Source organism: Protopterus annectens, chromosome 10.part0 (genome assembly GCF_019279795.1).
Source record: "Protopterus annectens isolate FY-2018-M chromosome 10.part0, PAN1.0, whole genome shotgun sequence".
NCBI lineage: Eukaryota > Metazoa > Chordata > Ceratodontiformes > Protopteridae > Protopterus > Protopterus annectens.
The window spans coordinates 984,449,195-984,473,771 of NC_056744.1; the positions used below are offsets into that span (position 1 = coordinate 984,449,195).

General features: G+C 40.7%; 1 protein-coding gene across 1 annotated transcript in view; it reads left to right on the plus strand.

Annotated features, from left to right (window-relative positions):
- SLC30A7 (solute carrier family 30 member 7) overlaps nt 1-24,577 on the plus strand; it is a 1,382,816-nt gene that overhangs the window by 1,188,677 nt on the left and 169,562 nt on the right. The window contains exon 9 of the mRNA XM_044085748.1: nt 7,156-7,246. Within this exon, the coding sequence (XP_043941683.1) occupies nt 7,156-7,246 (91 nt within the window). The remainder of the gene's footprint in view (nt 1-7,155; nt 7,247-24,577) is intronic.

A 24,577-nucleotide genomic window follows, 5' to 3' on the forward strand; every position in this document is an offset into this window, starting at 1 on the left:
TCTCTCTCTTTCAGCTGGAATGCCCTAACAGTATATGCTTTTCCACCTCTCCCATTGATGTACAAGGTTCTACAGAAGATCAGGTTGGAACAGCCAAAAGTCATACTAATAGCTCCGGACTGGCCAAGACAACATTGGTACCCACTATTGAGAAGCATGTCTCAGGCAAACTCATGGCCTCTTCCCCTATGGCCTCTTCTTCTAACGCAGAACAATTTCAAGGCCCTGCATCCCAACTTGAAAACATTGCAGCTAACTGCCTGGAAGATTCCTTAAAGCCCAACCAAACTGTTTTATCTCAGAGGGTGAAGGACATTATCCAGGAGGCTCGCAGACCTTCCACAAGAAAAACATACTCAGCTAAATGGAAGAGATTTCTCATTTGGAGCGCATCAAAGGGCACAGATGACACAGTGGCAAATCTAGCACACATCCTAGAATACTTAGCAGAACTGTTCCACAATGGCCTGTCTTACTCATCCATTAAGATTCATGCTTCAGCAATTTCAGCAGAATACAATATGGATCCACCTATCTTCTCACACCCTCTTCTCAGACAATTTTTGAGAGGGATCAAAACTGTTAAACCTCCAAGAAGACCCCCCCCCACCTGCATGGGATCTCAATTTTGTGCTGGAAAAACTGACACTACCTCCTTTTGAACCAGCAGCATCAGCAGACCTCCAGTTTTTATCTTGGAAAACTGCATTCCTTCTGGCAATCACTTCAGCAAGAAGAGTATCTGAGTTACAGGCATTAATGGCAGTACAGCCTTTTCTTATTTTTCACCAGGATAGAGTGTCACTGAGAACCAATCCTACTTTCATGCCAAAGGTGGTATCTAGGGTATCCTTGAACCAAGCTATTCACTTGCCTACATTCTTCCCTAACCCACAGAACAAGGGGGAAAAACTTTTGCACACCTTGGATATACACAGACAACTACGCTACTATTTGGACAGAACTAAAACTAACAGAAAAACTGACCAACATTTTGTAGCATATGCAACTGGGGTGCAAGGAAGAGCAATTTCCAAACAGACAATTTCAAAATGGATAGGAAATTGCATTCGTTTTTGCTACTCCTTTCATGGAAAGACAGTTCCTGAAAATATCAGGCCTCACTCCACATGGGCCACAGCCACCACTACAGCCTTCCTACGAGGGGTGGCTACCAAGGACATTTTAGAAGCTGCTACTTGGAGCTCCGTGCATACATTTGCCAAGCATTACAATCTACCTTTATACTCCAGATCCCGAGCAGGGTTTGCAACTGCAGTACTGCAGGGGATCTTAACTACACCATAATTCTCTTACTACCTCCTCCCCAGATTGGCTATGGTATTCTACCCATATGTTATGACTGCAGATGCATCCTTGAAGGACATAGTACAGTTTTGTACCTACCATAAATGTAGATGTCCGATAGGTATGCATCTGCAGTCAGGATTACCCTCCCTCCTTCCCTCTGTGGTATTCCTAGGGTGCTTACCCCTCTTTCAGCTAGCTGGGGGAATCTATTATGGTGTATTTGTTTGTTTGTTTATATATGTATATAATTTGCAAATGTTTGGAACTTTTCAGCTTTTATCCAAATTTAGCCTTCCTAGAGGGCACCTGGCATCTGGGGCAAGAAAAACTGAGGAAAATGGCGTCGGCTGATGCTTTTATACCCCAGACACTCTGACGTCGGGGAAAGTGCGACATCAGCCGAGGCCAGACCCAGACTTTGGAATCCGGCCGACCGAAGGGCTGCCTGAGGCAGGACAACCCATATGTTATGACTGCAGATGCATACCTATCGGACATCTACATTTATGGTAGGTACAAAACTGTACTTTGTCCTGGGTAATGAGTTCCCAGTTTTCTGCTTGCAGGGCGAGCTTTCCTCCTAAGGGAGCAGGTAGTAGAGCAGGGCTTGGAAGGTTTAAGGTTAAGTCATTGTGACATTTTTCCGTAGGGGGGTGGCTTACTACTTCCTGCTTTGGAAGTTGGAGCCCTCCACTGCTTAGGTTTGTGCAAAGCCTGAGACTGTAGCCTAGGTGGTCTGCTGTTCCTGGGTTTGGACTGAAAAGGCCTAGAAGGGACTGGAAAGGACCAGTTCTTAGAAGGCCAATGCCTATTGAATCTGGGAGGCTGTACTTCTAGGAAATCTTTAACAGTTTGCATAGAGTTAGCTTTTTCCTCCATCCTTTTGAGGACTACTTCTGCTTTGTTGCTAAAAAGGCAGTCTTGGTTTAAGGGAGCATCCAGTAATTTAGCTTTTACATGATCTGGCAAGTTTTGTTCCTTAAGCCAAGCATGCCTTCTAAGTACAGATCCAGTGACAGCAGCCCTGCAAGATGCTTCTAAAGTGTCAAAACCACATTGCAAAGTATGTTTACCAACTTGTTCTGCAGAATGCATTGTTGTTTGTCTTTTCAGCTTTTCTCGGTTAGGGGTCGCCACAGCAGAACTCCGGTCCGCTAATGATTGGCATTAGATTTTTATGGTGCCGAGTTGCCAGCCCAACGCCCAACCTTCAGCGAAGGCACACCCATTCACGCATGTCTTTCGGAGGCCACTCGACCACAGGGAGGACATGCAGACTCCACACAGAAGGCAATCCAGTCGAGAATCGAACAAGAGAACCTCTTGCTGTGAGGCAACAACGCTTCCACTCTACCACCGCGGCACACTTCTACAGAATGCATTAAATCCTGTAATTCTTTGTGTTCATTACAGTCGGGAATCAACATCATTTTCTGTTTAAGTAGCTCCATAACATGCTGCTGATAATTTAACATATGAAACTGGCAATTTAAAGCCCTGATGGCCAAAGTAGCAGAAGCGTATACTTTCTTACCCCATCTGTCTAAGGCTCTAGAATCTCTTTCAGAAGGGGTAGGATTTTTGGCAGCAGTATCCTTAATGCCTTTTGGTCCTTGAGAACTGGTCTCTGGATCGGAAGAAGGATTCTTGAAGAAGAACTTGAGAGTCAGGTACTCTGTAATACCTGTCAGGTTTTCTGGGAGCTGGAGGTAAAGTGTCTGGGGAAAGGATAGATTCCAAGAAAGCATCATCTACAATGTCCAGAACAGGAGAGATAGCTAAAGGCCTGTGTTGAGGTAGGAGTAAGAATTCCTTAAGCCTCTTTTTGGAGTCAGATTAATCCTGGCTTTCCCAGCAGAAATGTTCCCTAAGAGTGTCCAAGGTTTCACCGAAAGAAAAATCTTCTGGAGGGGAGGCAGAGGGAATGGAATCTTCTGCATAAGAATCCTCTTAAGTAGATAAGGGCAAATGCTGGTAATCAGAAGGAGCAAAAAAATCAGATTCCTGATCAAAAGAATCAGAAAGAAACTCAGTTCTAGGTCTCTTAGAGGGGGAAGGCTGGCTTCCCCTAATCAAGGTAACGAGGTCTTCAGCCATTCTAAGCATTTGTTTTTTAGGCATATGGGCCTGGGCCTGTGGTTTGGTCATCGGTTTTCTATGCGTAGTGCGAGTTTTAGGCCTGGATGAAAATGATGGCGTCGGTTTAATATGAATGTCTGTAGGCCTGAATACACACTCAGAAGCCAGTGCCTGCACAGCGGCTCTGGACCCATCCAAGGTAGCGACATCCACAGGTTCCATAGTCGAAGAAGTATCTCGCGGCATACCGGACTCCGAATAGGTCTCAGTAGAGGCCTGCGAATCAGAAGTAGTGGGTATCAGGTGCTGCAAAAGCACCTCACTGAGTACCAGCGGACTGGTAACTAGCTTAACGGAAGCGTCGTCGGCAGTTTTGGACCTGTCTTTATCCTTACGTTTTTTCAGAAGATCGGTAGTCAGATGGCTTGACAAAGCCATTACGGAGTACACAGAACGAGTACAAAAATAATTAGCTGCAAAAATAGCCTGACGACGGATAGTTCAGGCGTTGAATAAGGCACAAAACTGACAACGAGGGCATCATGGTCTGTGCCTAAGCAGGGGATGCAGTAAGAATGAAAATCTCTATGAGGTATTTGCTTTCCACGGGTAAGACAATTGTTAACTTTTACTGACATCGTTTAGAGCAAGAAAAAGGATCCCCAACAGGGTACTTAGCTTTTTTGAAAACATTGGGTCTGAAACTCGAAAACGAAAATTTCAGGAGTCGGCCGACTGGCACTTGCGAACTGCTTCTGTTTCGGGCACCGCACGGCAAGAAAGATTGATGTAATGGCGTCAGCCAAATGTTTTATACCCCTGACGACCTGACATCAAGGAAGAAGCGACAGCATTCAACACAGAAATCCGAAGACTCTGGTATTCAGGCCGGCTGAGGGCTTAACTGCAGGCAGATAAACCCAAATGTGATGACTGCAACAGTGAAACATGAAGAACATCAGATTACACTGATCGCTCTCAAAAAGAAAAGCTGTAATTTCTGATTGCGCCCCACCCCAGTAATTGTGGCAGCTTTAGTCAGAGGTCACAGGAGCTGATGCTGTATGCCCTTATTTCTGTGTTAGCAGTTGGTTCAAACACTTTGCAGGGCATACATAGATCTTGCTGTGTGCCCTTCTGGAATCTTTTTAATTATGTGCTTAGTCATATATGATGTGGGGTGTTTTTACAGACTATCATGCATTGAGAATTCCCCCCTCCCAAACTGTGCAAGCAAGTGAGCTGTGAGTACTGCTAACAGTACTTTGTGTGATGCTGATATGATTGGTGTGTTAGCTCAGCAGGCCATACGTGTTCTTATGTGGCAGTGAGCAATTGCTAAAATTCTTCCCAAAATCACTTGCCTGTCAATACTGCAGAAGAGGCAGCCTCTGAACTGTTTCAGGAATGTAGTGGAGAGGTTCTTTATGATGAATCAGGGCAGTAATTTCAGGGAATCGTTGGGAACTATTAAGAGTAAAGTGAGTGCTAAAGCCAACATAAAGACAATGCATTCAGCCTTTTAGAAGAAGAAACATCTTCACATAACTTCTGCAGAGGGTGTTTTAAAATTTATAGTTAACAGAAAGTCAAAAGAATAAATTGTTGCTCTCGCACATTCTCTTTCTGTTGTGGCGTTACTTTTACTTGTAGCATGGTGACTTGTTAAACTAGTTAATCATATACAGAGATGCCATATTTGGTATAGCTGAACCCAGGTAACAGCATATCTGATTGGCTGATCAGCCTTTGTTTTAAAACTAAGACTGCATTTGGTCAAGTATAAATGTTAGCAGTGTTCCAGAATTTAAAAATTCAGCTTGTGTAGAGCAGTTATTTATAACCGAATGTATACTCAAAGACAGTCATATCCTGGAAAAGAGTATATTGGGCCACACCTTACTGAAATGAACATGACATCGCTGGTAAGCACGGCTTGAGTTGAGTCAACTGCATCTTTCATTAATCTCAAACTGGCTAGTATCCATTCATGCAAAGAATGCATAACAAAAGTAGTGGTATATAGCACTCCCAGCACACAAAAATCTGTCATATGTACATACTGAGTAAAGAAACCTAAAGAAAAAGAAATGAGTCAGATTGCAATACAGTACTGTTTTGCGGTTGTGTGGCTGACAGTCGCTGTCCTGAGTGTGTAGAGTAGTTAACTGTGTATCAATCTCAGTTCTTCAAAATAATTTTAAGTGATGTTAACTGAAATTTCTAAAATTAAAGTGGCTCTCTGATGCTTTGTCTGTGTATTGTTCTGTTATTCTGTAATTAATGCAGTGTGAATTTAAGCCTAGGTCTGTCAGTCAAATGTTAGACTTCAACCGACAGAAACAGCAAACACTATTTTGTGTCATCAGTTTGTAGTCCTGGTAAACACTATTGAATGTCATCTAAGTACAGGCAAATGTTCAGGACATTATATACAATTTTAGATGACAATCCGTGACTTAGAACAATCAATTTTATTGATTGATAATAGCTTCTAATTATGAAAATGATTATGCTAGGTGGCCCTTGCCCTTCAGAAAGCATTGCTAGTATTTTTCTAATTGTAATGCAGTTTTTATTGAATTACTTTTAACCTGTATATTTTGCACCCACCTCCATGAAAGCCAAGCTACAGTCAATCCAGTGCCCCCTTTTTTACTTTTAAATTCCACCTGATGAGCAGAATTTACAGTGCTGAGAAAAAGCATTGGCATTCTGTGGTTCCAGGGATATTTTCTCACCCTCGCTCTGTAACCCCCTCCCAAAAGGTGTGAGCATGCAATGCCACAAAAAAGAAAATCATATATATTGCCCACAACTCAGCACTCTTAATAAGGTTACAGTCACCCTCTCTCTGACACACACACACACACACACACACACACACACACACACACACACACACATTTTTCTTATACATATGACTGCTGTAATTCAGTCAAATTCCAATGGGGGCACTGCTGTTGGGCACTTGGGGAAACCCTCATCCAGCCTCACTTCACATCAAGGGAAGTGGGGTAAGGTATACAAAGCCATTAATTTCCTACCTGCTCCTGGCTGGCTTCTGATAATGGAATGTGTCACCACCACTGAATTCAGACATGGTTCCTCTGTGCCATTGGCCTGTCATTAGTTTAACTGAAATAGATTTGAAATGTAGTCTAAACCATGTTTTCTTTTTTGCTGTCGGACTTAAAGCAGCACTCATAAATTAATGCTTGTAGGTGTTCATTTTATTTAACTTCTGTTAACCCTAAAACATGCATAAAAATGATTGCTAGCATCTGTATAAAGTTTGCCAGTACATCACAGTGTAAAGAACACTACCTCACATACTGATGTTTGTAAAATACGTCACATGTTTGGTGATTGACTGTTCATTTTACCCAAGGTTTTCTGCATGCGCATGAATCTCAGCTTTGTTTTAGACTAATGGAAAGTTAGTTGCAAGCAGTTTTTGAAACTTGTAATTTTGAGTAATATGAATACTGTATAATGTCCTCTTCTAGAGCATTTAGCATATTTTTTTAACATAATGAGTAGAATATGGATTTATGCCATGGTCATTTATGGTTAAGCAAGCAGAATTCAAGATTATGTATTGTCAAGACAGCCTAATTAGGCATTTTATCACGTGTGTCATTTAGAAAAGCAAATCCTCACAGTAGTTTTTTCAGTAAATGGTAAGGCATTTCTCAAGAACCAAACTAGTCATTCTTAACCAGGTGCAATTAACTTTACCTTAATTTGTTTTTCTCTTTGTAGTGTTGTTCCATTGCTCCGAAACTCTATTGGAATATTGATGCAACGTACACCCCCCTCCCTGGACCCAGTTTTACCTCAGTGTTATCAAAGGGTAGGCAACAAACTATTTTTAACCATTAAAGCATCTGTTTTATGTAACGTTTTATGTAATTTTGAATCTGAAGAAAGCTGTCTCACCTCTGTGAAGTTTGTGCAAATTAAAATTAACGTCCATTGTAATTTCCATGTCAGGTTGGTTTCAGAAGAACAAAAGTGCTGTAAAGCAAATTTTAAGAGTTTGTATTGGAGACCTTCATCCCTCAGTTGTAAAACCAAAAAAATGAAGTAGTAGAAAAAAAATTATAAAAAACAAAGTCATTACCCTTGCAGCCTTTCATTAGTTATGGAAATGTTGCACAGAAGATGGGCTGATACAGTTTACTCCATATTTGCCTCTGTGAGATAATAAATGTAAAATATTCATATGCCTTTAAGATATAAACTGTATCACAACACACTTGGATCCCCTTGTCCGTTTCTGGATTATGTTTTCTCCTTTTTGAAAATTATGTTTATTCCCCCATTCTTGTGCATATCTGTGTGGTTCTCTGATTTCTGCCCGCTTACTAAAGAAAGTATGGCAAATTGTTTGGCAGTACTTCATTCATGTCTAGTTGTGTGATGTGTGTGTGTATTTTGTGTAAACATATATATGGTCTGTGTCAGATGATTGAGTTTTCAGAAACTCAGAATTCATAGTGTTTAGATCATATGATCGAGTTTCTGAAAAGTCAAACATAAAAAAAAAAAAAAAAACTTCCTTTTTTACATTTTTGCAGGGGGCAAGCCCCTCTGCAAATTATATATACCAACTCCAAGATCACACTACAGTGAGGAAAAGGATACATTTCCCGAAAGCTTGGGTTTTCAATAACTCAACCGTAGGAATTTCGAGTTTCTGAAAACTCAGTCAACTGATAGGGACCCACACACACACACACACACACACACACACACACACACACACACACACACACACACACACACACACACACACACACACACACACACACACAATCTGTCTATGAGTCCCTATCAGTTGATCGAGCTTTCAGAAACTCAAACTCCATATGGTTGAGACCATGTAATCGAATTTTTGAAAACTCAAAAGCTTTTGAATGGAGATCGCGGTACAGTGAGTATAGGGAAATTTACCCTTTTCCTCACTGTATGATCTTGGAGGTAGTATATATAATTTGCAGGAGGTGTGGGAGGCGCAGGGTGACTTGCCCCCCTGCACAAATGTAAAAAAGGTAGATTTTTGTGTTTTTTTGTTGTGTTTTTATGTTCAGGTCTTCGGAAACTCAGTCTTATGGTGTCTTCAATATTTTTTTCAAGTTTCCGAAAAGTCGATCAACTGGCATAGACCTATATGTATATATATATATATATATATATATATATATATATATATATATATATATATATGTGTGTGTGTGTGTGTGTGTGTATATATATATATATATATATATATATACACACACACACACACACACACACATATATATATATATATATATATATGTGTGTGTTTTGTGTGTATGTTTGTGGACATGGGTAACCTAAAATTGATATTTTTCTTATTTGGTGCTGGTTTCTCGCATGCTGCCTTTGCTTGCTAGGATAGGTTCAATCCCACAACTCTGTATTGGAAGAAAATGAGTAAAGTAAATGGGTAAATAATATTTTATTCAGTACTTTTAGTATAAATGCTTATTTTAAATGCAATTTATCTTAACTGATTTTCTTACATTTCACTGTTGCAGTATTCATAACATTGGGTATCCCCTGCCAAGGGCTGCCCAATGTCCAGCCTGTATACCAAAGCCTTAGGTTGCTTTAAGGTACGCCGTACATCACATGTATGCTCCTTGCGTGTAACGTAGGGCATAAAGGTGACTTCTGAATGTACCAAACTCAGAACTTATTTGCTGCCAGTCCAAATGCTATCTCTTGATTGTCGGTCTAAACGCCAATGTTCCATTTCTGGTTTCACTGAGCCATTACAAATAAGTTCCCCATTGGGGTTCCTTTTTATTTATCTTTTTCTTTTGTTGTTTGTGGGGTTTCATGTCATTCAAGAAGGGTAAATGCCAGTGTGGGAGACAGTCTCCATAAAGACCACCACGAACAGTGTCTGTTTTGCCTTGGTGCCTCGCACAACTGTACATCCTTTTCCATCTGTCAGGCTTTTGTACCTAAAACCCTGTGTAGTAGACGTTCTTCTTTGATGTTTTATCTTGAGAATCAGCATCTTAAGCATTTCATAAAGAATACAATGGAGGGAACTTTCTGCTCCGAGAGACAGCTGACAGTGAAGAAGGCCAAGAAGCCTAGGCCAGAATCTTCTGCTTTTCAGCCTCTACTGGATGTCTCTCCTGAGGCAAGTGAATGCAAGGAGGTTTGCCCAGCTTTATCGTTGGATTCCTGTGCTGTGACCGGATTGGAGACTGGCAGGGATCCAACATTAAGCACGTCCTCGGATGCTCAGGGGAAACCATGGCCTAGGCTTATTCCTCAGACATTAGTTAGAGAAGAAGTCCCTACTACTATCATTCAGTCCCGTCCTGGGTCAGAGTCTTCCAAATTTTATAAGGTAGATGTCCTATTGAAGAAAAAGCAAAAGACTAAGCACATTACTCCCGCTCAAAAGGATCCTCAAAGTGAGTGGCAGTCCTTTACTCAGGGTTTGTTTAGTGCTTTGATGGTATTGAAACCTCCTCGGATGTTTCTGTTTCAGCTCCCCCTTGGTCCTCTACTCCTCTTAAAAGACCCAGGGAACAGGATTCTTCTGAGGAAGAGCCAGATTCAAATTAGGACTCCCTTGCTTACTCTTCTCAGATTCCCTCTCCTTTGGAGTATGGCTCAGAGAAAGAGTCTACTAGTCCTGATACTCCATTTGAAGAGATTTCTTATGGGGACAAAATCTCAAGGATGATGGAGTTCTTTAAGTGGGATTGTGCTCAGGTTTCTGAGGTACAAAAAAGGTACAATGAATTGCTACAGATGGACTCTCCTGTTCTGGCTGCCATACTGGATGCATTTTCATGTGCTTCTAAGGCTCCAGACTGTCAGCCTGCTGCCCCCAAGAAACGTGATGATTCTGTAGGGTGCCTGAGGATTGTAAATCTTAGTACAAATGTCCTCCTGCTGACCCCTCGGTGGTGTCTGCAGCTTCTGCCAAGACCTCTTAATTGCTTCCTTCTCCCAAGTTACTGCCTTCTGATAAAGAATGCAGGACCATGGAAAGGCTAGCAAAAAGGTTTATACCTCTGACACTTTGGCTTTTTGGGCTGTCTGTTATAAGACCCATATGTCCGGGTATTTGTTAGCTCTCTTATTTCAGGCTTGTTAGGTTATTTCTGACCTTCCAGACTCTGAAGGTAAGAGTGCTGCCATTTCCCTGTTAGGGACCTCCTCCTAGGTGGCTTGCCATTCCATCAAGTGTAGTTATGATTCAGCAGATGCTCCTTCTAGGGCTGCTGCTTTTGGGTCAGTGATGAGGAGGTATTCTTGGCTTCAGCTTCAACCTTTGCCTAATGATATTAAGGCTATGTTGATGGATGCCCCACTTGATAATAAACACTTGTTTGGTGAAGCTGCTGCTGCTGCTTTAAGTCCCTTCTGGATAAGGGTGAGGCTTTACAGGAACTTAACCATGTGTTTGTTTCCTCCTGTAACTAAATTCCAGAGAAATTACCCCAATAAGTAGCTTTTGTTCGCAGGCAATCTTGCTTCCTCCTAAGGCTAAAAATGGTGGTAAATGCGCTCCTCATGCTAAAGCTACTCAAATTTCTGTGCCTCAGAAGTCTCCTTTTCCTAATAAATCAGGTACTGTCTGACTATCCTGTTCTTCCCAGCCACTTTCCTCTTTCTCTTTGCCTTTCTCTCTGTCTCTTCCTGTTTGACTACAGATAAATCAGGATTCCTGGTTCTGTCCATTATTTGCCAGGAGTACTTCATGGTCTGGAAATCCCCCTCCCCTTATGGGTATTCCTCACCCCCCTTAGGAACAAATTTATCTTTCTTTCCAGAGATGCTTCGGGATCTTTTGACTCAGGGTATTAAGAGTTGCTGGTGTCACAAATGAGTAGGGGGCTTTACTCCAGGATGTTTCTAGTGCCCAGAAAAGAGGGTACTTGGCGACCAATTCTAGACCTTTCTCATTTAAACACGTTTCTGAAGGTGCCCTCCTCTCCAGTGTTGTTCCTTCAGAGTCTGTTCCCTCTTTTTCTTCCTCAGGCTTATATGGCATCTCTGGATCTCAAGGATGTTTATCTCTACATTCCATTTCATCCGCTTTTCAGGAAGTTTCTCTGTCGCTTCCTGGCATTTTCAGTTCTGTGCTTTACCCTTTGGCATTTCTATTGCTCTAAGGGTATTCACCAAATGCCTCACTCCTGTGATTGCTTTTTGCAGGATTCAGGGGATCCAAGTCTTTCCTTTCTTGGACGAGTTGCAAAATCTTCATTTTGCCATTTCTCTTCTGCAAAGCCTGGGGTTCGGAATAAATTTCAAATAGTCTTTTCTGACTCCTTCTCAAGATCCTGTTTTTCTGGGGTGCAGGATGCAGACTGTGCCTATGCTGGTATCCCTGCCTCCTACCAAGGCCTTACCACTCATTTCCTTCTTTCACATGCTTCTTACTCTGAACTGTATAACAGCTAGAGCATTCCTCTGAGAGCTCTGGGGTTTGTAGCATCCACCATCCTTATGCTCCCTCTGGCCAAACTCCACCTGAGAAGGTTTCAGTGGTTTCTGAAGTCAGTTTGGCTTCAGCATGCGCATCCCTTAGAATTTGTCGTTCCTTTTTTGCCTTGTCTCAAGAAGGAGCTTCACTGGTGGATCCAGCAGTTTTCTCTAAATCTAGGGCACCCTTTTCATCCCCCTCTTCCCTCTCAGGAGCTGTTCACAAATGCTCAGATGTGGGATGGGGACCAGCTTTTGGCTCCCTAAAGGTGCAGGGGGTGTGGTTGCCTCTTCCTCAGAAAAAGCACATCATTTTCAAAGAGATGAGTGTTGTTCTGCTGGTACTTCAGGTTTTTCATCCTCTTTTCTCCCCAGGACCTCAGACAATACCAATGTGATGTGGTATGTAAACAAGTGGGGGTGGCAAGATCTTCTCTTCTTTGCTAGTTAGAACTCCTAGTGTAAGATTTTGCTGTCCAGTATGAAGTGACTGTTAAGGCAGTTTACATTCCCTCGGGTCGAATCATTGTGGCAGACACACCCAGCAGGTCCTTAACTCAATCCTACAAATGTATGCCTCACAGGGATGTGTTTCTGGATATTGTCCACCAGTTTGGTATTCCTCAACTAGATCTTTTTGCCTCCCCTCTTAACAGGCAGCTTCCTCTATTTTGTGCCATTGTCCCAGGTCCTCTGGTTTGGAGGGTGGACACCCTATTTTTTTCGTGGAAGGGGATGTTTCTTTTCGCTTTCTCTTCCCTTCCCATCATTCCAAAAGTCCTGTTCAAAATTCAACAGGATGCTCCCAAAATCTTGTTGGCGACTCCCTTTTTGGCCAAGACAACATTGATTCCCTCTTCTGCCTTTATCCAAAGGCAGTCATCACAAGCTACCTCACAGGGTGGACCTACTCACACGGTAAAGGGATCTCTCATCCATTCCCACCTGTCCAACTGACACCGTGGGTGATAAGATTTTAATTCCACATAGACACCTTTTTTGTGAGGATGTGCTTCAGGTCCTGCAGGAGGCCAGGAAACGCAATACTAGGAAATCCTACTTATGTAAATGGAAGAGGTTTTCTGTTTGATGTCTTTATTGTAACCTGGATCCACTTTCTGTTGATGTTTCTTTGGTTCTTATCTGTGTGAATTGCTCAGTGGTGAATTAGCTTATTCTTCTCTCAAGACCCACTTATCAGCTATCTCTGCTTGTCTGCCTTTATCTCCTCCTTTAGCTTCTAGATTTGAAGCAAAACAATTCCTTAAAGGTGTCCTTCATATTAGGCCTCCCAGTAAGCCTGTTACTCCTCCCTGGGATCTTAATTTTGTTTTGGAAAAATTGACTCAAGCTCCTTTTGAGCTTGTTGCTTCAGCTTCCTTGCAACATTGCTCTTGGAAGACTGTACTTTTGTTAGCCCTTACATCTGCCAAATGGGTATCTGAGATTCAAGCCCTTATGGCTTGTTCTCCTTTTCTGGTATTTCTTAAGGGCAGGGTGTCCTTGCGTACTAATCCTCCTTTCATGCCCAAGGTAGTGAATGAGTTGTCCCTTAATCAGTCTATTATTTTGCCCCTTTTTTCCCTTCTCTGCAATCTGCCAGTGAGAACGTCCTTCACATGTTGGATGTGCATAGACAACTCAGATTTTATTTGGTTAAGACTAAGACTATTATGAAATCTGATCAGCTCTTTTTTTCCTTTCATCCTAAGTCCTTAGGATTAACTGTGTCCAAGCATACTATTTATTCTTGGATCTATAAAGCCATTTCCTTTTGTTATTCTTTTCATGGTAAGAGCCTTCCTTGTTCTTTTAAGGCTCATTCTACTAGAATTGTTGCTTCTGGTGCTTTTTTCAAGGGTTTGGATACTAACTGTATTCTTGAGGCAGCTACCTGCACTTCTGTGCATACATTTACCAAGCACTACAAGTTGGATGAAATTCTCAGAGCTAGAGCTGATTTTGCAAGGGCCATCCTTCATGGTTTCATAGAGGGCTGTGCTGGTCCTTCCTCCTCCCAAGTTTCTTCCTGAGCTTTGACTCTCTCCCTAATGTTATGAATCATGCAACAGTGAAATGGAAGGACATAGTATAGTCATATAAAACCTTACCACAACGGTAAATGTCCTTCTCTTCATTCTTGCAGTATTCACTCCCTCCCTCTTCCCCCTGGTCCATTTGTCTTCTGGATGTCATGGTTACTTCTTTTTTTCCTTGGACTGCTATTCCTACTGGACTGTCAATTCTGAGGTGGTACGTCCGGACATCAGCTTTATGCCCTACCCTACATGAGGAGTATACGTGTGATGTACAGTGTACCTTAAAGCAACCTAAGGCTTTGGTATACTGGCCAGACATCGAGCCACCCATGGCAGGGGATCCCTTATGTTATCAATACTGCAACAGTGAAGAGAAAGACATCTACTGATTTTACACAACTGTACTTTATACTGATATATGTAAACAAATGTATTACTACATAATTTGTGCACCTGTTTCCATTTATTTTATCATGGTGTTGATACCAGATAATTCATAGGTAAATAGCAGGCACTCAGTCTGCAAACTCTTACATGCTTCACCAATTACCAGACAGTGACCAAAGGTGAGAATGAAAACCCTATATCTTGTGTTTGTGATGTAAATACCCTAATCATTACACCATCACCTAAACACAAGATTAGTAAGACATTTATCTAAAGAACCACAGAAGGCAAAATCGAAATTACATATATATATATATATATATATATATATATATATATATGTATATATATATATATATATATATATATATATGTGTGTTATAATTTTTTGAATTTCAAAATAGTGCAGACCTCACAGAAACACAGTGGGCCAGATTCAGTAATGCCTTCACTAAGTGCACACAGTACATATTTAAGAACATCCCTGCCACATTTTTGTGCTTTCTAGTCACACAGAAATATTACACTGTGTACTTGTGGTAAACTTTATAAATCCCTGTTAGTATTTAAATCTACAAGAAAATCAGTAAGAAAACTAAAATTAGGAGAAAGAAGGTGTAAATTATGCCTGTGTATAGTTAGTGTAGGCTTTACTGAATTCTGGGGAATAACTATTTTTTTCCTCACCCTGAATGTACCCATTATGGCAGACATGCTGACTTGAACTTGTTTTCTTGGAAAATCTAGTTCTAACCCATAAAACACAATGAATGAGGTAACATACTAGAACATTGTATTAACTTTCTCCTCACTGTTTATACACCTGTCACAACAACCACATTCATTTAAAATGAAAGTTTTCAAATCTTCAATAATAACACTTACTGGTGGCTAATGGGCATTTAGCCCAGGAGACCACTGGTGAGTAATATAGTACCATTTCCATAATTAATGCCCAGTTGCCCCAGAGCACTGTTTGGTTAACTGACTTTTTCAGAAACACACACAGTTGGTAAATGAATATTGAGAAAATCAAACTGTGGACTTCAGGAAGCAGCTCATTAACAGCCCATTAACTTAATCCTGTGTCCTATCAGTCAAAAAAATGTCAGCAACCTTTTTGCAGTAAATCTTAAATATTTGTTACCTACATGGGTGATATATTATCTCTGAAAAGTTCTTACAGAAGGATAAAAAAATGGCTAAAGATAATTTTTTGAAAATAAATATCTTGTGATTTTTTTTTATGTTCTGAGTGATTTATATGTTCACAGGTGAATACTAGACTTACAAACATAGCTAATTGCCACAAGCCAGAATCACATCCTGTATATCTTGTATCTGTGAGGTTGAAACCTTAACTGTTATACAAAACCCTTTCATTTTCTTCTCCATAAATCAGTTAGTGCATTGCATTTATTAGTTTGTAAAGATTAGTCAATAAATGAAGTTGCTGTTAGGTTTATAGATTTGTTCACCTTTAGACTACAAAAAGATGAATAGGTTTAAGGCCCCAGCAATGCAGCTTTACATGATATTACACAGTCAAAGAGCAGTGAAGTTTGGGCTCAAATAAATGTACTACCTCAATTGGTGTGAAGTAACAAAAATGAAAAACAGATACTTAACCGAGTGGTTTGCCTTAAAAACTTTCAGATGTAATAGATGAAATGGAATAAGAGCAAGGGAGGCAAATTCCTAAATAAAGCATCATGAAGTTTCATTCAGCTCCAACATGGTGTGCACTGAGGAAGCTGATTAGGATAGAAATGTCACAGAGTGACAAAACGGCCTAGTTGCTTTTTTAATATGTTAAAGCTTGGGGATCATTTTTATAGATAGGAAAATATTATTTCGGGAAAGTAAATGTATTTAGGGCATAGCTGGCCTTTAAAGGTAAGTGTTTAGAATTTGCCCCCTTAGCAAACAAGACTGCTGCCACATGTCTCAGAACACAGTGTCACAGAGGCTACATTTGGACATTATTTATTGTTAATAAAAAAGAATGCCATGGTAATTTTGTGTAAAAGCTTGCACTTATGTGGATTGTTCACTTTCTTGAGACGCCTTAGGGTCAACTGGCCAAAAGGGCAAAGGCACCCCACCACACCACCACACCACCCCTGCCCTAGTCTACCTACACCAAATAAATACTGGGAAAGCTCCCCATCTTAGGCCGGGCGCCTTAGCGTCGCGCCTGGTTTTTGTATACTAAGGCCCCGCCAATATTAATGCATAAACTATGAGTGAAGTTTTCAAAAGGATTGAGTATCACCACCTACAGGGTAATGTACTTTCTTTTTTTATTGGTTCTACAATGTAGAAAGCATTGATATCCATATGCATTCTCTCGTTTTTGTTTGAGAGCCAGTGTCACTGCATGCTCCCAACATACAGACATGCAGCTAGTATAATTTTTCATAGTAACTAACAAGACTAATGCATGTAGATTTCAGTAGACCGGTAACTGTGTCATTTGTTTACCATTAAGGGATAATGGTACTGTTGTGATATTTCATACCATTTGTGTATTGGGTTCACAGTAAAATGTATAAGTTAGGTTACAACCATTTCAAGGCTGGTGGGCTTCTTCTAAGCAGTAGACCCACTTCTTTATTGGTAGGCTGAGCTACCAGTCACTGCAAGACTGTGTTGATCAGTCTACAGGAAGTATCTTCAGTCCTTCAACTGGCTGTAAAAGGCAGTGGTGTGCATTGTATTTCTATTTAAGAAAATGTTTCTGCTTGATAATAGATAAGCAATAACCATTTAATTTAATATATTCAGATTATTTATGTTTTCTGTTACATAGGTTCATAGGTGTGTACTAGGATAATAACCACTGGGGACTTTTAAGCATAGCCATGCATCGCAAATCTCTGATAAGTTCTGCTACCCTTGATAAGTGTAAACAGGGATTTGGGAGGTGAAACATTTACAAGCAAGTTCCTGGAAGATGAGCCATTTACAAGCTGCCTGTGCCCATTAGAGACACTGGTGCCAAACCAGAGAATAATTTCCTGTTCCCCATCCAGTTGTCCAAGTTACATTTGAATTTCGGTGTAGGAATTCTGCTTCACATGGATGGGGAGCTTATTTTAGAGAGGGGGTAGTCTCTATGATGCATACCTGTCCCTTCAGCAGATCCCATTTATATCACGTAAAGTTTAAGACTTTAGAACTGGTAATTCTGATGCTGTTTGTTTTGCAGATATGCAAGAGGTCCATCAGGGTGGGGTTTGACAATACTTTGTATGCCAGAAATAGATCTCCCCTCAAGAGCCTGTAGGAGACAAAATACAGGATAGGGATTTAAGGCAATATGCATAGGACATGTTACTTGGATCCTGTATTATTTTAGTGAGGAACCTCTGTAGATGTTCCAGTTGTTGGATGTGCTTGGAAAAGGTACATACCAAAGGGGGCATTGAACTAAATGATAGGTCTGATGAATGCTGAATGTGGTGGAACAATGACCTCCTTGGAACTAGATGTCGTACCTTTGTTGTACTACGTAGAATGATATTGTAGACACATGATGATCAAAGACTTGATCACTATCTGTGTGTGTCCCCAAGTCCCTGACTACTGGGTCGACTCTTAGGGTTGTGTTTTCATTATGATAGTTACAGAGTGTGGATGATTTCCGAAAGGTTATTATTATACATGGCATTTAGTTTTAGTCCATGGTTCTGACACAAATTATTTGCCTGTGTCAGTCCTTCTTAGAGAACATTAGTCTTGATGGTGGATTCTGTGACTGCTCCTAATTTGTAATCGTCTAGATTTGCTCAGCCAGAGGCCCTTGACATTGGTGTTGACTTCAGAGAAGTAAATACCAAAAAGGAGCAGTCGAAGGACTGATCCCTGAGGGACTCAACTTGTAACTGTCCCCTTTGTAGACAGCTTTTGTGGGAAATTGCTATCTTTAATAGGGCTTGAAAGTCAGACAAGTAGAGTTAGAGTTACTGTGTGCTGTGCTCTGAATATTTTAAACAGAACATTTCAGTAGATTTCAGGCTTTTTGGCCCTCATGGCTTGTTGTTGTATCTTTCGGCTTTTCCCAGTTAGGGGTCGCCACAGCGGAACTTCGGTCCGCTAATGATTGGCAGTAGATTTTTACGTACTGAGTTGCCAGCGCTAACGTACAACCTTCAATGAAGGTACGCCCATTCACGCATGTCTCTACACAGAAGAAGCTTTAGCTGAGAATCGAACAGGACAACGTCTTACTGTGAGGCGACAATGCTACCACAGCAGCACATGACTTAATTTTTGCTAAACAAAGTTAAACTGATTTCTCAGCTTTCTTTTCCAAGTTGAGTTTTTGTTTTAACCTTTCAATAGGAGAATAAAGTGAGCTTGAAAAACAGTTACTTTATCAGATTATTGAAATTAAGCTTTTCTGGAGGGTTCTAGTATGTATGTTTCATCAGTTTTCACAAACTTTATGGTTGGAGCTTAGCTTAAGTGGTGAATTTGTCTTTTGGAATTTTTCTTTGTTCTCATGTAACTGTGAGTTTTTGTATTTGGAGCAGTTTGTACTTCTTGCATTTGAATATGTTTGTTTATGGCAGAACTGAGTACAGTTGATAAAAAAACAAGATTCCAGAGGCTTCCTCAGTACAGCCTTCACTTGAAGAATGAACAACGAGAACAAGTTCAGCATCTTTAAAACAGCACAAGTGCTTAAGAGATAGTAATATATAGGTTCATAGGTGTGTACTAGGCTAATGGCCCTGAAGCCTTTACAAGCCTAGCCCATAGGAATACCCTGGCATTGTGCCACCCGACCTTAGTTCCCAGTGCCTCTGTCGAGTAGAGCCACTGGAGTGATCCCCGGGGTGAATTTTCTATTATTGTTTTATCTATATTATATATTATATTATAGATATTATATCTGTTATATATGCCTTTACTTATTTGTTTGATAACTGCATAAGTGAATTGGTTTTGAAAGTGTTCTCCAATGTGACCCATGCCATTGCCAAAAGCATAAAACAGTGGCATGTACACATTAGCTGCTTGGAGTCATACTTACAATTGCAGGGAGCAAATATGTCATAGTTGCTTTTCAGACAGAACGTTAAACAGCCAGTTGCAAAAACATTTTTGGATCAGGAGTAATTTAACATTACACTTGATACATTAAAATGTACAAGTGTGAAACAGTACATATGAGAAGATGAGTCATGTTTAGGAGAATGAGGAAAAAGGGTCCAGGAGCCCCTGGAGAATGGTCCTAGCAAAACTTGATCTAGACCTAGAGAAAAAAAAAAATCAAACCTGTAGTGCTTTGTAAAAGTATGTACAGAGGACCAAGAAACACCTTCTAGAATACTTCTAGAATACAGCATTTTCCAAAAAGCTAAAGATGAAGCCATGGCTCTGGTAGTGTGGTCCTTGACCCTGCCATGCATAGATTTGTAATGGTGAGTATAAAAAAAGGTAATGGCATTAGACAGTCATTTGGAAATGCTTTGTTTTGACACAGGTTTTCCATCTTACCTTTATAAGAAATGAACAACTGTTCCATAGATCTGAAATATTTAGTTTTGTCAAGGTAGTACTGGAGCTGTCTTTAGACATGTAAGGTATGCAGTATCCTTTCTCCCTCATTTTTAGGTTCAATAAAGAAATGAAGATGGATAGTTTGGCTTATAGTAAACTCAACTACCAGTTTAGGCATAAAAGGAGTAGTTTTCAAAGAAATCGTTTGGAAAATGAGGTAGGGCTGACAAACCATAAAAATCTACAACTGAGATACCCTTCTTGCAGAGGTGAGAGCAATACTAAAACTGTTTTTCATGTTAAGAACCTCACATCAGCCAGATTATCTGGTTCATATGGAGCAGGTGTTAGCTTCTCTAACACAAAATTAAGATCCCAAGGAGGGGCCACCAGTTTACTTGGAGGCCTGTTATACAAAGCCCCTTTCAAGAACATTTTGACATGAGACTGCCTTTAAAGAGGAGAATCCATGGGCAGACATGCTGAAGTGGACAATAAATGAACCCTAAAAGAGGTATAAGAAAGGCCATAGGAGAGTAACTCATAAATGCTGTAAAAATGAATACTGGTTATGTTGTTGACACCAACTAAAACGTTTTCCCATTTTCTAATATATGATTTTCTAGTAGCAGGTTTTCTTGCCTCTGTTAGTATGTGCTATACATCCTCAGAAAACAGGTACCTAAAAGGAATTAAGACCCTATCATCCAGGCAGTCCGTTGAAGATGATTACTGTTGGGGTGCATCTAACACCCCTGTCCTTGTGTGAGTAGATCCATTCTGTGAGGAGACTTTTGGTAATTGTCCTTGGCATTTTCCAAAAGAAGGGAGAACCACAGTTGACTAGGCCAGAAAGGAGTCACCACAATGATCTTGGGGGATACCTTCTGAATCTTCAGAAGTACTCTGGATATTAGTGGAATGGGTGGAATGGGTGGAAAGGCATACAAGAACATTCCTAGCCAAAGAAAAGCATATTTCTTCCAGGGCTTCTTGCATGGAATCCTGGAACAAAATTTTGCCAGTTGATTGTTCAGAGAGGAGGCAAAGAGGTCTACTTGAGGAACTCCACACAGATGGATTCTTCCAGGGCTTCTTGCATGGAGTTTTGGAACAGGATTTTGCCCGTTGATTGTTTGGAGAGGAGGCAAATAGGTCTGCTTGAGGAACTCCACACAGATGGATCAAAAGTTGGAAGATCACCTGATCTAGTTTCCATTTCTGAGCGTCTGCCATGATCCTGCTCAGCTTGTCTGCTGCACAGTTTTGCTTTGATGGAATTTAGGATACTGGTATAGTGAGACTGTATAGAGAAAATATATCTGAAGCTAACATGGCTAGTCTGCAAAGGGGATATGACCTGGTTCCCTCTTGCTTATTGATGTACCACATCACTGTGGTATAGTCTATAACCACTTGAAGAGGTCCTGGGGACCAAAAATTATTCAAAGAGTTGAGTGCCTTGATCAGGGCAAGCATCTCAGTGATATTTATGAGCTTGCATCTGTCCTTGGTGTCCCACACCATCTGCATTTTATCATACCCGAAACTGCTCCCCAAACAAAGTCTAAAGCATCTCTGGTGACTGACTGCTTTACAGCAGGGATAGAAAAGGGGAAACCTGGATTTAAGGATATCTGTTGTCTCCACCAAAAAAATCTCTCTTCTGACAAACCCCAGTATTTGGGTCTGAAAAGGTCTAGGGTGTTGATGCTGAGACCAAACAGATTTCAGATACCACTGTATCATTTTCATGTGAAGTCTTCCCAGGGGTATCATGAAAATCATAAATGCCATGAGACCCAAAATTCTGAGGTATTCCCTTGCAGTGTCTCAAGTCTGGGTATAAAGTTTTAGAAAAAAGGTGTAGATAAAGATATATATTTCCTGTGAAAGAAAAACCCTTTTAACTGAGATGTCTTGTTCAACTCCCAGGAACACAGTCATGTGTGAGGGAACCAAGAAAGACTTTTGAATGTTTTCTAGGAATCCAAGCTTGTGCAAGAGATCTCTCACCTAAAAGAAAGACTGAAATTTTGAAAAAATATAAGCAAGTTGCCTAAATATGAAAACTTGTAGATACTCTGTAGCCTTGATTGAGCTATAATTGGAGCTAGACACTTTGTGAACACTCTTGGTGCAGTGAGTGATCCAAAGGGCAAGGCAGAGAACTGATAATGTAATTCATACACAGAAAACCGTAAGAAATACCTGAAGTCTGTAATGAGCAGCATCTTTTAAGTCTATTGTTACCAGGAAACTTTAGTGTGGAAGAAGCGGTAACAGGTTGTGAAGTGACATAATTTTGAATTTTGGCATCATGGCAGGCAGGTTTAGGAGAGATCTCTCACCTAAAAGAAAGACTCCAGAATTTGGAAAGTGAATGCAGAAAACTCTAGGAACTCCCTGGATCAGCTTGCCTATTTCATCACACTTTTTAATTACCACTGGTGTGTGTGTGTGTGTGTGTGTGTGTGTGTGTGTGTGTGTGTGTGTGTGTGTGTGTGTGTGTGTGTGTGTGTGTGTGTGTGTGTGTGTGTGTGTGTGTGTGTGTACACAAATGAGCCGTAATGTAGAAATGACTACAAACTCTGGTGTTGTGTTTGCCTCAACATACATATTGCCAGAGTTTGTAAAGTCGCTGCCTTCAGATAGCAGATTTTGTGCAAGTATCATTTCGGTGAGATGTGATCCTGTCTGGGTAGAACTGGCAGGATAAAGGAATAGAGCAAGAGCTGTGCCTTTTGTTTGGCTTTTACCTCTTTCAGAATGTATAACATTATGTAAGGGCGCTCTCTTTTTCTGACTTGAAAACATGGGAGTTCATGATTCCTTTAAGCTTATGAGGTACAGGGAAAAGAGCTCAATTCCGAATTTAAATCTTGTGGTTTCAGGATGTAGTTTGGTATGTAATAAAGCTACATGACCTTTTGCAGGTCGTGTCACTTTTGGTCTCTGGCTTCAAAACATTTAAAATTAATCACCGTGCTTGTGAATAGTGTTAAGAATATAGTAAGAAGAATAGGAATTTTGGAGTGTTGTAATACATTAAAAAAAACTCCAGAGGCACACCACGACAAACGGAGCCGACCTGATGAAAACTTTTTGTTCGCACAAAGAGTACAGAACAATGGCCAGTAAGTGCTTTCACATTTCTCTGAACGCTTCTTCAGACTTAAAAAGTACTCTTTCTATAGTACAGCAATGTAAAGGCAGGTTTAACCAGCTTGCACCAATCAAAATCATCCCATTACATTGTTAATTAATGCAGTAATCAAGAATCAATTAAATCATCTCTGCCTAGTAATGCTTACAGTACTATATATATATATATATATATATATATATATATATGTGTGTGTGTGTGTTTATTTTTAATGCATGCACACATTTGCATATGCTTTCTATATGCATTGTTATGTGATGATACACTACATTATTCAGTATTGTAAGCATTACTAGACAGAGATGATTTAATTGATTCTTGATTACTGCATTAATTAATGATGTAATGGGATGATTTTGATTGGTGCAAGCTGGTTAAACCTGCCTTTATATTGATGTACTATAGAAGGAGTACTTTTTAAGTCTGAATAAGCGTTCAGAGAAATGTGAAAGCGCTTACTGGCCATTGTTCTGTGCTCTTTGTGTGAATGAAAAGTTTTTCATCAAGTCGGCTCCATTTGTCGTGGTGTGCCTCTGGAGTTTTTTTTCATTGGATTTGCTCTTTTACTTATCAGGGGCACTTTATCCAGAGCTGTATTCTGTTTGCCCTGACTGCTGTTGTAATACATTATCAATTACCACCATAACAGCTACAAACAAATGCAATTTGAGGGTCATGCTGCTCAACGCTAGAAGTCTAAATCTCAAAATGCACTCACTCGAAGCATTCCTTAAAATGGAGAACATCGACGTTTGTGCTGTAACAGAGATCTGGTTCAGGGCAGCAGAAAGCATCCCTGTATTACCAGGCTATAACTCATTCCACACCTTTCACCCCCAGAACTTGGACCGTAGCTCCAAAGGCAGAGGTGTTTCCATGTTCATAAGGGATGTGCACACCTCCAGACTGGTAGCCCAACATAACGCATCAGAGATACTTCAGGTGCAACTAACATTGGTAGGACAGCGGTTCAAGTCGTAGCCTGCTATAGGTCCCCAACTATGTCCCAAGACTCGCACTCCACGTTCCTAAGCACCCTGGAGAATATTAGGGTCCAACGTAACACTCTCATACTGGACGACTTCAACTACCCCTCCATTAACTGTGAAAACTACTCATGTAACAATACACTTGCCCAATGTTTGCTGGAATTCATTAATTCCAATGCCCTGGACCAGCTCGTTCGTACCCCCACTTGAGGTAGTAACATCCTTGACCTGGTCATTACTAACATGGGCGACCGTTGCTCTACACCAATAGTCAACTCCTCCCTGGTTAGATCTGACCACAAACTAATCACCTTGAAAATCCACCCCCCCCCCCTCAGAAAAGGTAACCACCATGAAAAACTTCTCCAAAGCTAACTTTGGGCTCCTAAAAACAGAGGTGGATAACTTCATGGCACCCATGCAAATGGATAATAATTGCATGGCCGCCGAATCATATACCAATGCACTGTACGAACATGTACACAAATGCATGGATCTCGCCATACCCAATAGAACTAAGACGCTCTCCTCCAAAAAAGGAAGCCAATCTAGTGGTCCCATGCCATAAACTCTACAACAGGAGGAGGAAACTGATGCGGAAT